This window comes from Micromys minutus (genome assembly GCF_963924665.1).
Source record: "Micromys minutus genome assembly, chromosome: 1".
In the NCBI taxonomy this organism is placed as follows: domain Eukaryota; kingdom Metazoa; phylum Chordata; class Mammalia; order Rodentia; family Muridae; genus Micromys; species Micromys minutus.
Window position 1 is genome coordinate 214,587,971 of NC_137969.1, and position 16,277 is coordinate 214,604,247.

Genomic DNA, 16,277 nt, shown 5'->3' on the forward strand with positions numbered 1-16,277 from the left:
GTCTCACTATGTGGACTACTCTGGCATCGAACCTGCAATCTTCCAACTTCTGGGTCCCAAGTGCTGATTACAGGTGTTGCCACCCACGACCAACTGAAGAAGCTCCCTTAAGAACTACTAACAACTACCATTTTTTTTAGCATCCTATGAATCATATTTTCTAGAAAAAGTATTTTAAAGCGGAGTCATTCTTGTTCTTTGTCTTCACTTTTGAGAGTCTCGTGCAGCTTAAGTAGGCTAGCTTTGAACTCCTACCTCTACCTCCCTGGCGTTGTGTGACAGACACGAGCCACCAGGCTCAGCTTCTGTAATCATGCTTTACCCGTATGTCCTGTGTGCATTATAAGAGTTCTTTTTAAAAGTCCCTTTAAAACGGAGTCCATGAGCCTGCCTACCTGTCTTCTTCCATCCTTCCTTCTTCTCTTCCTCCTTCCCTCCCTCCCTCCCTCCCTTCCTTTCTCCACTCTGGAGATCAAACCAGCAGCCGTGTAAGTCCTAGCCTAGCACTCTCACTGATCCCTGACCCAACACCTGTTTGTATAAGCTACATACAATTCTAGTGTTATTCTATCTGCTAGAAACCAAACACAAATTCGGATTCATGTAAACTGTAGAAACAATAGAAAGCAAACAGAATTGGTATCTTTTAAAGATTTATTTTATGTGTTTAGGTGTTTTGCCTGCATGTATGTATGGGCAACACATTCGTGTATTGCCCAAGGAGGCTAGAGGGAGGAGTTGGATCCCCTGGAACTGGAGTGATGGGAGGTTGTGAACTGACATGTGGGTGATGGGAACCGAACCCGGCCCTCTGCAGAAGCAAGCAGTGCTCCTGACCACGGAATCAACTTAAAAAAATAGTTTTCTCTTAATTTAACTATTACAGAAGTAAAGGTTAGTTCATTATTACCAGCTAGATTTCAGTTATTCAAGTGAGCCTGAAATGTCAGAGCTTCATTCAAGATAAAGTAGAAAAACGGGGGAAAAAAATTTTTTTTTTGATTCTAAGAGTTTTAGGAAGGAAAAAAAAAAAAAAAAAAAAAAAAAAAAAAAAAAAAACCCAAAAGTAAAACAACTTCCAAAATCCAAGAAAGGATCTTGTCTAGGAAAGATAAGGGCTTCTTTGGTTTGGCTTAAACCATCAGCAAAGTTGTTTTGTGAATTTGAGGATTTTTGGGGGCCATTAGTAAATTCTTAGAGTTTCTGAGATGGGTGAGGGGGAAAAAGAGATAAATTTTATTTATTTATTTTTATTTATTTTAAGACTTTATATTTCAGGCTGAATACTATGAACCTTGATTTTGTAGTGGGCATTTAAGGGTGGAGGGGTGCATTTTTTTCTTAAAGAAACTATTTGTAGTTACGGCGCAGGATGTGGCTGGTACAGCCGTCTCAAGTCTGTCTTCTATTCTCTCTGCTTTCAGGGTGGAGCTCCACCACAGCCTCGAGCTGCGCATGCGTGTGCAGTTCTGGGAAATAAGGGTTACGTCTTTGGCGGACGAGTTTTGGTCAGTGTTTTCAATGGAAATGGTATTCTCATGTGTGACGTTTCTAAACGCCTGTCTGATTCTGTGGCGCATCTGAACATCCAACTAACCTAGCGATTAAGCTACACGTAGTACTAAGTTTTATTTATCTCCTGTTTCCAAAAGAGACCTTCCACACTCTGTCACAGTTGATTTTAATCATATGTTAATGAGGAAGACCCTTCACTTGAGTGCAGTGTCAGGAATGTTTAATTTCTTACCATCCAGTTGCTGTTAGTTTAAACCCATCTCTTTCCCCTCTGGGAAAATCTGGAAGTTCCATGTTAATTTTGATGCTTAGAATTTATTTTCAGTGTCTAAGCTTCCAGGGCTAAGCAGAATCTGTGCTTAATCTGGACTTGCTTTAGAGCTAACATTTTATTCCATAAGAGAGTTAAACCCCTGTCCACTTATGCTTTTCTTTCAGCAAACCAGGATGAATGACTTACACTATCTAAACCTAGATACCTGGGTCTGGTCTGGAAGGTGAGTCTGAAATCTGGGTTCCAGTTTGTAGGCTTGGTGTGGGTTGGCATGCAGTCTGTCATAACCCAAGCTTGGGTCTCTAAAATTGAGTTAATATTTTTTCTTTAGATTATATATCTAAATGAGAAATATGAAATTTAAATTTCTGTTTGTCCTTCCTTCTTCCTTCCTTCCTTCCTTCCTTCCTTCCTTCCTTTCTTCCCTCCTTCCTAAATAGGATCTCACTGAGTAGCCCAGGCTAGCCTTGAACAGCCTTTCAGGTGACAGTGTTATAGGTTACAGTGTGACAGTTGGCTAATGGCATTTATACAAATATAAAACATAAAGATGAAAAGTCCTGTGTGAGTATTAGCTTTGTAGCAAGTGTTCTCCTACAACTGCTCACAGGGAAAGAACTTGCCAAATGTGTCATCTTACACCCTAGATAATGAAGTGAATAAAAGTCAGAGCTTGTTTATGGCTCGTTATATAGTTTAGCAACCCTAATATATTTAGGTATTAATTTGGACATCCTGCAATGCAATGGAATCAGAGCTATATATTATTATAAAGTATAAATATTAAAAATAAAGCCATGAGGACTGGAGAAATAGTTCAACCAGGAGATGCTTGTGTAGCAAACATAAGGACCTAGTTTATGTCCTCAGAACCCATATAAAAAGCCAGACATTGTGAGTGTGCTTCCAGTTGGTACTGGGGGGCAGAGAGATGGATTTTTAGGGTTCACTGGCCAGCCAATATTGGGCTCAGAAAGTTATAGGCTGGTGAGAAACATTTTAAAAATGATATAGACAGCTCCTGAGACACAACATCTGTTTCTGACCTTTGCCCCCCCCAAAACTGTGAATACCCAGACATGGCAGTACACCAATGTAATCTCACTTGCTCACTTGTAAACTCAAGAGAGTGAGGCAGGAAGGTAGTTTGGGGTTAGCCTTGGCTACATAGCAAATTTAGGACCCAACTGGGATACATAGTAATACCCTATCTTAAAAACAAGCAAAACCCCTAGAGTAAAACCATGAAAGTGTGAGTAGAAAAAAAAAAAGCTACTTATTCTCAAAACTTTGGCATTATTAGGGATTATGTAAACCTGAATGTGGTAAGTGAAAAAGACTGCTTCATAAAACCAGCTAAAAATTAAACTATTCTCTACCAAAAATGTACTCAAAATGTTAAAAGACAAATTGGAAAATGCAAACCATAGGGAAGACTACATAAATCACATTTTCAAGAATTGAGGCTGATCCAGGCTTCAAGAGTCAGACCAACAAAAGTTTTAGTCTGTGTTGAGTTTACTGGTAAGAAAGTGTCTTGATGCTACCTCTCAAGGGTACTGTTACAAATGTCACTATGGTTAAAGAGATAGATACAAAGAGTTATATTTGACTGAAGCTTGAAACTCTGGCATCTATCTGCCCAACAGTGGGGCTCTCACTTTGTAATTTAATACCTTGTAGATACATTATTTGTGTGTAATTTTATAAGTGTTCATATTTTTCTCATTTTGCATTGTGTAAAGTGTACAAAATCTCAAAATATAAAAATCTGCTTATATTGCTTATAATTACAGTGTGTAAATATTTTCTATTGTGTACATTGATGGGGATAAGTGGGTTATTCAGGTTTTTAAGTGATCTTTTTATATTGCAGTTTCAACCAATAACCACCCATTAAATTTAAAACCACTTTGATACATTCTTATTTAGCAATTCCAATAATAAAAATCTCTATTTTCAATTGTCTTTTTCCATTAGAGAAAAATACTTCATCTGTCCCTTTAAAATAAATGGCCAGCCATCAGTTTAGGCCTCTGTATGTATGACTGTGGCGGCAGTCTTCAGTCTCGGGGTCACAGTCCAGTCAGTATTTACACTCGGGCTCTCGTAGAAATGTGATTCTATTTTAGCACAAGTAGCTCATGGTTTTTCTCCCAAGTCAAGTATTTTCCATCTCCTTCTGAGTCCCCATGAGTCGTCTCCCTCTGCCTGTTGTTGCCCAGAAACTGGGATGGTAGAGAGGGAGCAAATGCTCATTGCACAGAGATTGTCAGGCCATATTTGGGACTTGGCAAACAAAGCTTGCACTGAGTGATGGTGTGTTTAGCAATATTACTGTGCCAAAAATAATCCTTGTCTAATTTTCTGGATGTGTTTGTCAAACTTTTTACTCTTACTGCAAGCTGAAAATTAAAATTCTTGTGTTTAAAAAAATGCAAACCAAATGTAAAATAAAAGCAGTATTTGTAGTGTTTTCTAAAAAGCAAAAGGTGAAGTCAAAGGTCTACAAGAACTTAGGAATTAAAACATAGGCAGTAGGATGTGGGAAGGACACAGCTCACAGGAGAGGGGTAACGGTCCGCCAGCATGCAAGGCTGTGACAGCACACTTGGTAGAAAGGTAGTCTACAGTGTGCTTGATAGTGGAGCTAGAGGAGCCCGGAAGCAGAGGCCGGCAGATCTCTGGGAGCCTGAGGCCAGCCTGGTCTACAGAGTGACTCTGAACATATGATTTATAACTATTTTTCTTCCTTCCTTCCCTTCTTTTCTTCCTTCCTTTCTTCCTTCCTTCCTTCCTTTCCCTTCCCTTCCCTTTCCTTCCTTCCTTCTCTTCCCTTTCCTTCCCTTTCTCTCCTTCCTTTCTTCTTCCATCTCTACTTCCTATTTTCTTTCCCTCCTCCTCTCTTCTCCCTTTCTTTCCTAGCAAGAATTAATTCTGTATGTAGCTCAGGCTGACCTTGCAGTCACTGTGTAGCCCAGGCTAGCTTCAAATGCATGGTCTTATTTCAGCCTTTTGGGTGCTGTCATGGCGTGCATGCACCTCCCCTCCCCAGCTCAGCACTTTCTTTAAGATCGGCCATGGCTGTAGCGGACGCCATCACGGCCAAGGCAGGCGCGTCGTGACCCAGAGGCCCGGCCGGGTACATGATGAGACTGTCTTGGGAACACCACAAGTCTTTCATTTTCGTTAATTCAAAGTTGGGTTTTCGTTCTTTCTTTTTTCTTTTTCTTCCTTGTTACAGGATTTCTGTTAATGGAGAAAACCCCAAACACCGGTCATGGCACAGTTTAACAGCAATAGCTGACGATACGCTTTTCTTATTCGGTGGACTAAGTGCGGATAATATTCCACTAAGTAAGTCCATAGGGCTTAACCTACAGCCTTTACCTCCTTTACCCAGCACCCAGGCGCCAGGCATCTGGGGAATGTACCCGTCCTGAGTATCTGCTGGGGAGCGCGGGAGCCAAGTATGGTAGTGGCATGAGGGGGCCTCTTATGGGGAGGGACAGTTAAAAACTGTTTTATGTTCTTCCTGTTAACCTACATGAGAGTGCTCCGGAGCCATTCCATGACATGAGGCCGTTTCTCCATAAGCCATTTCCACTCCCTGGCAGCCACAGTGGAGCATGGACAAAGGCACGCTTTGTCTCCTCACCCAACAAGCTGTCTTGGTGGCCTAGAAGTCTACAACTCCTGTCACTGCTGATTCTAATAGCTATGGGTTTCCTAGTGCAACTTTTTTTCCAAGCAGGAAATAGTGGTATCAGGGCACACACAAATAACCAAAAATGTGTATGGCTGAGTTTGACATGTTAGATTATTTTCTCAACCAAAAAAAAAAATCTCTTTTCCATGTTATTTATTTATTTGTGTGTATGTGTGTGTGTGTGTGTGTGTGTGTGTGTGTGTGTATTTACGTGTGTATGCACACACAGGCAGAACCTGGGTGTAGAAGCAAGAGAGCAGCTTTCAGGAGTCTCTTCTCTCCTTCATCCGGGTGAATCCATGCTCCCGGAGCAGCAGGCACATATTCCTGCTGAGCCATCTTTAGGCCTTAACAAAAAGTTGTCTAGAAATATAGATCCTTCTCATTTAGAAATTTCACAAACCCTTAAAACTGTCTACTCCTCACAGTAGAGCCTGGAAACCTCAGCCAGAAGAGTGTTTGCAGTGCCAGTATGAGCCCCTGGTCTGATCCTGGGCACCCACATTCAAGGCTGGGCACCAAAGCTGGGTGCAGGGAGGCGTTTGTGATCCCAGCCCTGAGACGGGGCTCTGGAGCTCCCCTCCAAGCGCTGTACCCAGTCAGGGCTCTCATAGGTCAGTGACAGAGACCCTCATAAGTGAGTGGAGAGCGAGCTGGGAAAGATACCAGTGTGGACCTCCGGCCTCAGGTCTGCTGTACTGAATTGGAAAGCAGCTTCATTTTCAATAAAGGAATTCCCTGTACAGTAATCTCCTAGCATCAAACTCCAGAGGAAGTTCCTAGTAGGATTATTAATCATCCTTAGAGATTATTGTTCTTCAGTGTGCGAGAGGTTTGGTTTTCTTTTGGTTTTTATTCTTTGAGTCAGGGTCTTGTAGCCCAGACTGGCCTCAAATGCATTATATAGCCAGCATGACCTTAAACTTTTGATCCTCTAGTCTCTGCACCTCCTAAGTGCTAGGGTTACAGGCATACACCAACATGTCCTGCTGAGATTTTTAATTAAATTTGGAATATAATAAGATTGACATTTGTACATTCTAATAGAGATTAATATCATAACTTTATGATATAGTGTTTTTAAATTCATACCTGCCTCTTTAAAAAAAAAATTCTATGTATATGGAAGCTTTGCCTACGTGTGTCTGTGCATCACATGTGCAGTGTCCACAGAGACCAGAGAGGGCGTCGGATTTCTCAGAACTGTAGTTAGAGATGGGTGAAGTTACCCTGTGGGTGCTGGGACTGGAACCTGGGTCCTCTGCAAGAGCACACAATGCTCTTAACTGCTGAGCCAGCTCTCCAGCCTCATACTTGCTATTCTTGATCATTAGCATATGGGACACTGAGTGAGCTAACTCTTCCTTCATTATAGAGTAAAACTGAGCTTTGCTTACACTATAGCGTTTGTTTTGTTGCATAATCATAACATTGTGGCTATATAAAAAATGTCCACACCACTTAGCAACATGTATTGAAGTGTCTGTGGGGAAAATGATACAAGATCTAGGACTTAACAATTCAACATGAAGGACATAGAAGCAGACAGCAAGTCTTCTTTTTTTTTTTTGTCTCTTCCTACCTCCCATTTTTCTTCTCCTGATGCTGACATTGAATCAGGGCCTCATGGGTCAAGCACAGATTTTACTAAAAGCCACAGACCTTGATAGATATTATTTCTAGAATGTGGGAGTCTTCATATTGTAAATATTTAAATGTTTATAATGTTTATGACAGTGTTGAAATGTTTATGAAAAATATGCAAACTCACCCAGGATAATGATAGAAATTAAGATAATAAACCTTGAAAAATTTAAATTATATCCCAAAGGCCTAATCATAATTTCTGAATTGTCCTAATATTGCAGGTGACGGCTGGATCCATAATGTGATAACAAACTGTTGGAAACAACTTAGACATTTACCGTACACCAGGCCCAGGTAAGCCCCAAGGTAAAACAGCTGAGAGTTTTTAAAGCATTAAGATTTAGAACAGAGTACACAGGGTTTGAAAGAAAACAGTAAGCAACAGAAAGGTACTTCTCAAATTAGCTTCATGTTAACTAACTAAATTCATTATTTTGATTATGTTTATTGAAAATTATTTATCTACTTTTTATCTATAGCTGCACAATTGAAAATGTTACTTTTAGCTAAATATATACGTTTGCCTAATAAGTATATAAAGAGCACAAAGTAATTTAAAACCTGTTATAAGATCAATTTTTTAAAAAGAATTATTATTTATTTTATGTGTATAAGTAAACTGTATCTGTATTCAGACACACCAGAAGAGGGCATCAGATCTTATTACACATGGTTGTGAGCCACCATGTGGTTGTTTGGATTTGAACTCAGGACCTCTGGAAGAGCAGTCAGTGCTCTTAACCACTGACCCATCTCTCCAGCCCCTTCAGCCCATTTTAAAGAAGATTTATTTATTATTTCATTTATGCAAGTAAACTGTCACTGTCTTCAGACACATTAGAAGAGGGTATCGGATCCCCATTACAGATAGTTGTGAGTCACCATGTGGTTGCTGGGAATCGAACTCTGGACCTCTGGAAGAGCAGTCAATGCTCTTAACTGCTGACCCATCTCTCCAGCCCATAAGATCAATTTTTAATGTTACTATTTTTAATAAATAGATAGGAATTAGGGTTATCCTTAATTATGGTTGCTTTTAGAAGACATTTAAAGCAATTTGTTGGGGTATTGGTGTCCATGTTACTGTAAAGACATGATTTTTCCCTTATCAACAGTCTGAGCAGGGCATGATGGTCCTTCCTTCTTATCCCAGCTTTTGGGAAATACAGGCAGAAAGATCCAGGCCTTAAGGCCAATGTTGTCTATATAGTGAGTTAAGGCTAGCCAGGGCTACATAAAACCTTGTCTCAAAATAAACAGCAGTGTGATATATTCATTACTGTAAATATTTTTAAATGATATTTATTTGATGAATATTATAGAATAAATATTGTAGAAACAATATGCTATTATTAAAGAAAACCAAATACTACCATAATAAAAATTTTAAATTTAATTGACTAGTATAATAAACATGTCCTCATAGGAATTTCAAATATGGCATACCATAGGGCCATCTGCAGATAGGACACTGTCTCCTGCCATGTATTTCAGAGATGACCTTGCTTTAGATTGATTGTGTTAGTGTAAAGTCAACTTAATATATATCTTTCTGTTATTAAACAAATGACAGTTGGTAGCTTATTTCAGAACAAGACTAAGTATTCATATATACATTGATACATAAATCTATACTAATACAGTTTAGAAACCACCATAGCTGCATATGTTATTCTTATATTTTTATGTGTAAAACTTCATTAGAATATATTAACATGTGTAGCTCTTTTGAAAGATATCTGCTTAATTCAAAGAATGTTTTATTAAGACAGTTTACAAGTCCAGCTGCTGTTTAGCTTTTGGCTTTACAGTCGCTGAGGACATGCAAAGTCACCTCATCTGGACAGGAGGGGACTCCTGGTCTCTTCCAGGGCTTCTTTTTTCATATACTTTTTACATGTACTTTAATTATGGATGGCAGTGGCAGTAAATATGTTTAATTTAAAACTTTGTGACTTCCATTTGGAGTCGTACTAAGTACTTAGAGCAGAACCGTCGATACTGTCCGTTAGAACTAGAGCTGTGTGCCACGCTGTCTTCTGCCTGAGCTGACCTGTTCACACTTTGTTAGAATGTTCAGGTCCTAAGTGTAGAGCAGCTGAGAGGACAGAACTGTCAGTCTGTAGAGAACATCAGGTTGCAAGCTAGATGCCACCAAAATCAAGGCAGGAAAGGCTTTCCAGTGTTCTCCGGAGACGAAGTCCAGGCCCGAGTTTCCCTCAGGCAGATAAGACAGAGGCAGATCTGCCTTCAGGTATGAGGTGGAGGAGACCAGATGGGGTAGAGCTGACTGTAAGGAGAACTCTGCGTGTGTGTGGTTTGAGAGAAAGTGACGAGTGAGGCCACATACAATGTGAGGTGACTGCTGCCAGTCTCCTCTGAGAGTGCCAGGGGTCCTTGGGCTCAGCACTGTTGACATTTTCAAGGGAATGCCCTGTGCGTTGAGATGCCTGGAAGTATCCTGCTTGAGACTCACTGCCCTGCGATGAGGGATGAAGGAAAGGCTTTCCTCTCCAGGCCTCACTGTGTGTAAATCTGCCTGGTCATGTGACCCTCTGTAGAGCTGTTGGGAATGACTAAAGCGTAAAGATGTCATAGAAAGTGCTGGCCTGTGAGCCCCAAGTCCTGTCAGACCCCCTTAATACTGACTGCACTACCCATAATTCCTATGGCTTCTCTCCTGGAGATTAACCCAGTCCTTCTCATGAACGAGAACAGTATTTTTTTTTTGTCTCCTGTGCCTAGCTTCTCTCTAATCCCATGCCCAACCCCTTGACATTATCTGGGTTCCTGCTGAACATGTATACCAGTCTGAACTCCAGCAGGTGATCTGGAGAACTGGGCAGAGAACTTACCAAAAAGCATATCTCATGCTTCATCCTGGGTCACGAGTGCACTGGTCAATGAGTGTGTGTAGAATTGAAGAAAGTATGCAGAGTCCTACTGTTTGCACTTGTGGGGTTTAAGTAAAAGGGATAAATGTATAAAAATAAATTATTCAGTAGTAAATATTTGCAATATATTGTTATTGTGGGTGACTGTGTTTCTGTAATTTGTCCTGTTAAGAAAAGCACCCTAAGTCAGCATGCCAGACAGGGTTTTGAGGGCACCCTGGGATGCACAGTGAGTTCCAGGTCAGCCTGGTCTACATAGAAAGACACCCCCCCTTTAAAAAAAAATACAGTGCTCTCTTAAAGTCAAAATAATGACTTTGTAAAATTCTATGCTTATCTTAGAAAATTGGGAATTTACCAGCATGGTTTCTTTGAGAGCTAGAGCCATGGAAATACTGAACTTATAAAGCAATAAGATCATTTTGTAAATAATGTGAAGTTTGAGATAGATGTGAACTATCTATCCATTTCCCAGAGAACACTAGATGTTCTGCTCGTTCATGAGAGAATTTGTATATTTAATGACTGAATAAATTAATCTTATGTACTATGCTAATCAAAATTTTTGGAGTGCCTACTGGGTACAGAATATCATACTGGGCATATTTTGGAAGGGAACATTAGAATATTCGAGTTGCAGTGGTTTACTGGTGTGACAGTTACAACCACTCCTGAAGGCAGGAGCACATAATGTGTACCATTTGCTGACTTATAAGGTATAAAAACTCCCACTGTGACTGATACCAACATGATGTCACTGACCCTGAAGCTGGAAGGAGATTCTCAAATCGTCTTCAAATAGCCAGTGACCCAGTTCCAGCACACCACTGTGGTCATTTCTGACCTCACAGACTTCAGGCTTGTAGGGAGCTAGAAGACAAATGTCCAATAGCACGTGGAGCAGCTGATCTTCAAATGTAAGTTAGCACAGTAGAAAGCTAGCGAGTCAACGTCAAGGGTCTGAGCAGAACCGGTTTTCATGGGTGATTTGGAGCAGTTCCTAGGGCTGAGCCTGAGAAGGAGTAACTTAACCTAAGCATAAGGAAAGGTCTAACAAAAACCTGGAGTTTTTCTACCTTAGGGTTGGTGGAGTTAGGGCAAAGGGAGGGCTCATCTAAGGAAAGGCAAAACCTAAACTCTGTAGGGAAAAATAGTTGTTGATCAAAAATATTAAGCTAGAAAACTCAGCTCTTCTAGCAGAGATCTGTCCTGATCAGGAAGGTCCCAAGGTAACAGTGGATTATAACAATTACCATAGGACTAGACATGAGGCTCGGTGGGAGAGGGATTGCCACATACACAGGGCTTGGGTTCAGCCCCTAGTACTGAAACAAAACAAAACCACTCACAGATCTTCAGCATATTCCAAAATACTTAAGGAGACAAAGCTGGAGGTTTCTGACATGGAGCTGATAATATCTGAGGGACAGAAGTGCTGGCTATCCAGTTTAACCACTGCACACTCGGGTCAGGCCACTTCACTGTGCCTGTGTGTGCGCACATGTATGTGCACATACTAAGTACCACTTAAAGCTTTGTGAACTTAAAAAGTATTATTGAAAAGCTGTCTGAAGTTGGAGGAGATGATAGATGGGAACTCACTATGGTATTCTGTACCCGGAGTGATGGGCTTGAGGTAGAAAAACAATGAGGATTTCATGTGTGTTTGTGAGCTGATGGGGCCCAGAGCAGGAAAGAAAGGGCAAACATGACAGGAAGTGACATAGAGGTCCCCAAAAGAGTTGGGACAGGTGGCCATTGCACCTGAGGGGTTGATCCTTTTAAACTCATTTCAGAGATAATATGTATCAGATAAAGGGTTTAGCAAAGCTGGGTTCTGAGACAGGACTACTAGGAATTCTCTCTAGCTGGAACATGATGTGTGAACTTGAGAGAACCCATTGAACCTTTCAGTGTGTGTGCTTTGGAATTGTGTTGTGTGTGCACAGTCTTCCCTCACAGTGTCTCACTCTGCTCCTACTTTTCCGCTCACAGGTTATGGCACACAGCCTGTTTGGGTAAAGAAAATGAAATAATGGTATTTGGTGGGAGCAAAGACAACTTACTTTTCTTGGATACAGTAAGAAAATTTTGTATTTAAACATTTTCTCTAAGTAATTGTGATATGCAAACAGAAGTATTGTTATGGAAACTGCAAAGCACAGAGATGCTGTCTGGCAGGACTACTCTTCCAAGTCAGAGGCTTGTGATGCATGTAGGGATGTTTCCGGTTTACAGACGAAGATCAATCCACTGGTTTCATTAGCTAAATAATTTTAGAAGGCTTTCTCTTTCCAGTGCTGTGGCTCAAACCTAGGACCTTGCACTCATACACTTTGGGCTAGCAGTCAACCTCCAAGCCATGGCCCCATCACCCTTTACTTTTTCTCTCAGCATTACCACAATATGCGTACTTACTGTTGAAATTTTTTTTAACTCAAAACAGTTGAACACTGGGCACAATCCAATCAGGCCTTGTGTCTTTGTTTAAGATTTTATTAAATGTTTTTACAAGACAAGATCTAGCCTCCAGATGCAGCTGCCAAGATCCTGGTATGCTGTAGGCACTGGCTGGGGCATGGTGGGTGGCTCTGGCTTCCACCCTTTTGTTCTGAGATGGGGGTGGTGGGCAAGATTTCATCTTTAGGCTCTACAATGCTCACATGATCAGGCAGAGGCTTCTTGGGACCAATCTTACCACCTGGGTCCCAGGGCAGCATGATCGTCACTTTGATGCTCAGCAGTGTCAGCAGAGTGGTTAACAAGGTCTCTACTGTGAATCATCAGACCATCCACAAACTTCATGGACTTGGCCCTCTGTCCATCGCAGCCCTTGGTCCCACTCTCCATAATGAACCCAAAGCACACCATAGCAGGCCCTTCGAACCACAAATCCTCCTAGGAGTTTGTAGTGTAGAGACTTTGCCTGGGCAATAGCACCTCTTGTCACTTTTTCTGCATAAAGCTCTGACTTCAGGGAAGCCAAACTGCTTCTGGACAACTGCAGTCAACTCTCTGATTTGATGACCCTTCTCCTCAAGAATATTCTGAGTTCTGATGGCTAAAATAATGATTTCTATTCTGGTTGGTTTAACTTGGACTTCAACTCCAGAGTAGCCATCTTCAGCCAGCTTCCGAGTGAGAAACTCATTTGGTTCAGCTTTGAAGATGCCATCAGCTGCAAACTTCCTCCTCTTGGAAATCTGTACCGCCATCTTGCAGCCACGTGCCACTGAAAGGAAAAGGCTAAATGTTTAAAAATATCTATTTATAAAAAGAATACATAATCATAGTAATAATCACACAGAGAATTTTTTTAATTATTTTTCTTGTTTTGAGACAGGATCTCATTATAATATAGCTCCAGCTGTCCTGTCTAGACCAGGCTGGCTTCAAATTCAAGAGATCCACTCACCTCTGCCTCCTTAATGCTGGGATCAAAAGGTATGCGATTTATTAATGGAAGAGACAGGATTTGACTAACCCTTCTAAACCTCACAGACTAACTTCTCCCTGGAAGAGATGGTTCTGTTTCTTTTTGTTTCATGGGGTTTTGCTGCTGCTTCCCATCTGTTTTGAGTTTTAAATGTTGCAGCTTTAAAATGCTACCAAGTCAATGGAATAAACAGGTCACATTGTTCCCTCTCTCACACCTGCTGTACTTGATGGACAGGCACTAAATGCTCCAGTTTGCAGAGGATGCTCAAAAGGTTCAGGCAGGAAAATTGAGGACTCAAGGCCAATGTGTGCTACATAAAAAGACCCTATCTCAAAATACAAAAAGTGAACAGTGACTTGGTAGTGGTGGCACATGGGAGGCAGAGACAGGCAGATCTCTGAGTCTGAGGCCAGCCTGGTCTGCAGACTGAGTTCCAGGACAGCCAGGCATACAGACAGAAACCCTGTTGAAGAAGAGAAGAGGAAGAAGAAAGAAGAAGAAGAGAGGAAGAAGAAAGAGGGAGAAGAGGAGAAAAGAAAAGAAAGAAAAGAAAAACATGAGCAGAGATACAGGGACGCAGGTCTGGTGAGACTGCACTGCAAGTAGCTGGGGCACAGAGAGGTCTGGGCCGAGCATGCGGAAAGCCCTCCCCCATTGGTTCAGGGGAGCAGGAACTCTGCCATAGGGACTCAGTTTCCACCTGAAGTGCCTGTGTGTGCGGCCCAAATGCTCAGGCCATCTGCCACCAGGAACAGCGGAGATCCAGGTACAAGGGAGAGGCGAGAACCAATCACTGACAACAAGACCACATATAGTCACAGACAACAAGATGGCAAGAGGAAAATGAAAGAACTTACCCAATGAAAACCAAGAAAACCTGGAAACACCAGAACCCTGCTCTCCCATCACAGCAAAGAGTGGAATGCCAAACACTCCAGAAAAAGAAGACTCAGACCCAAAATTATACCTCAAGCTGATGATAGAGATCCTTAAACAAGAATGGGAGGAAAAACATAAAGAAATAGAAGCTTTTAAAGAGGAAACACGAAAAACATTCAAAGAAATCAAAGAACTAGAGGAAAACAGAACCAAAGAGATGAAGGAATTGAAGAAGGAATTTAAAATGGAAATGGACACAATAAAGAAAACACTAAAAGAGACGACCCTGGAGGTAGAAAACCTAAAAAAGAAATCAGGAGTCACAGATGCAAGCATCTCTAACAGACTACAAGAGATGGAAGAGAGAATCTCAGGGGCCAAAGACAACATTGAAAACATAGACAAAACAGTCAGAGAAGATGCAAAAACCAAAAAAACTCCCAACCCAAAATATCCCGGAAATCCAGGACACAATGAGAAGAACAAAGCTAAGGATAATAGAAATAGAAGAGGGAGAAGAATATCAACTAAGAGGCACAGTAATTATTTTCAACAAAATCGTGGAAGAAAACTTCCCTACCCTTAAGAATGAGATGACCATGAGAATAAAACAAGCCTACAGAACTCCAAATAGAATGGACCAGAAAAGAAATTCCTCCCAACACATAATAGTCAAAATGCCAAGTGCCCAAAACAAAAGAATACTAAAAGCAGTAAGGGGGAAAGGTCATGTAACATATAAAGGCACAACAATCAGAATCACACCCGACTTCTCAACAGAGACTATGAAAGCTAGAAGATCCTAGACAGACATCATGCAGACCCTAAGAGAACAAAAGTGTCAGCTTAAGATGCTATACCCAGCAAAACTCTCAGTCACCATAGATGGAGAGACCAAGATATTCCAGGACAAAACTAAATTTACACAATATCTGACCACAAACACAGCACTACAACAAATTATAGGTGGAAAACCCAATATAAGGAGGGAAACTACATCCTAGTAAATACCTAAGCAAGAAAACCAAAAGAAGAAAGATACACAGACACAATTCTACCTCTAAAAGCAAAAATAGCAGGAAACAGCAACCACTATTCCTTAATATCTGTTAACATAAATAGACTCAATTCCCCCAATAAAAAGACATAGGCTATCAGACTGGATACATAAACAGAATCCAGCATTTTGCTACATACAGGAAACTTATCTCAGAGACAAAGACAGACACTATCCCAGAGTAAAAGGTTGGAAAAAAACTTCCAAGCAAATGGCCTGAAGAAGTAAGCTGGAGAGGCCATTCTTATATTGAATAAAGTAGATTTTCAACCAAAAGTTATCAAAAAAGATAAGGAAGGACACTTTTTACTCATTACAGGGAAAATTTGTCAGGAGGGGAACTCTCAAACCTTAACATATATGCTCCAAATACAAGGGCACCCATATTCATAAAAGAAACCCTACTAAAGCTCAAAAAATACATTGCACCCCACACAATAATAGTGGGAGACCTTAACAACCACTCTCATCAATGGACAGATCATGGAAACAGAAATTGAACAGGGATGCAGTGAAACTAGCATAGGTTATGAACCAATTGGAATTAATAGCCATCTATAAAACATTTCATCCTAAAACAAAAGAGTACACCTTCTTTTCAGAACCTCATGGCACCTTCTCCAAAACTGACCATTTAATCAGTCATAAAACAAGCCTCAATAGATATAAGAAGATTGTAATACTACCATGCATCCTGTCAGATCACCATGGTCTAAGAATGGTCTTTAATAACAACAAAGACAACAAAAAGCCCATATACACATGGAAACTAAAAAATGCTCTATTAAACAATAGCATGGTCAAAGAAGAAATAAAGAAAGAAACTAAGGATTTTCTAGAATTTAATGAAAATGAAAATACAA

The 16,277-nt window shown here is 40.7% G+C and overlaps 1 protein-coding gene and 1 pseudogene across 2 annotated transcripts in view; one reads left to right on the forward strand and one right to left on the reverse strand.

Annotated features, from left to right (window-relative positions):
- KLHDC1 (kelch domain containing 1) overlaps positions 1 to 16,277 on the forward strand; it is a 46,711-nt gene that overhangs the window by 16,247 nt on the left and 14,187 nt on the right. Inside the window, exons 6-10 of the mRNA XM_080912688.1 lie at positions 1,425 to 1,508; positions 1,954 to 2,012; positions 5,034 to 5,146; positions 7,367 to 7,439; positions 12,035 to 12,119. Of these exons, the coding sequence (XP_080768814.1) occupies positions 1,425 to 1,508; positions 1,954 to 2,012; positions 5,034 to 5,146; positions 7,367 to 7,439; positions 12,035 to 12,119 (414 nt within the window). The remainder of the gene's footprint in view (positions 1 to 1,424; positions 1,509 to 1,953; positions 2,013 to 5,033; positions 5,147 to 7,366; positions 7,440 to 12,034; positions 12,120 to 16,277) is intronic.
- LOC308437019 (small ribosomal subunit protein uS3-like) lies at positions 12,548 to 13,254 on the reverse strand (annotated as a pseudogene). The gene has a single exon. The product of its transcript is annotated as a small ribosomal subunit protein uS3-like (transcript).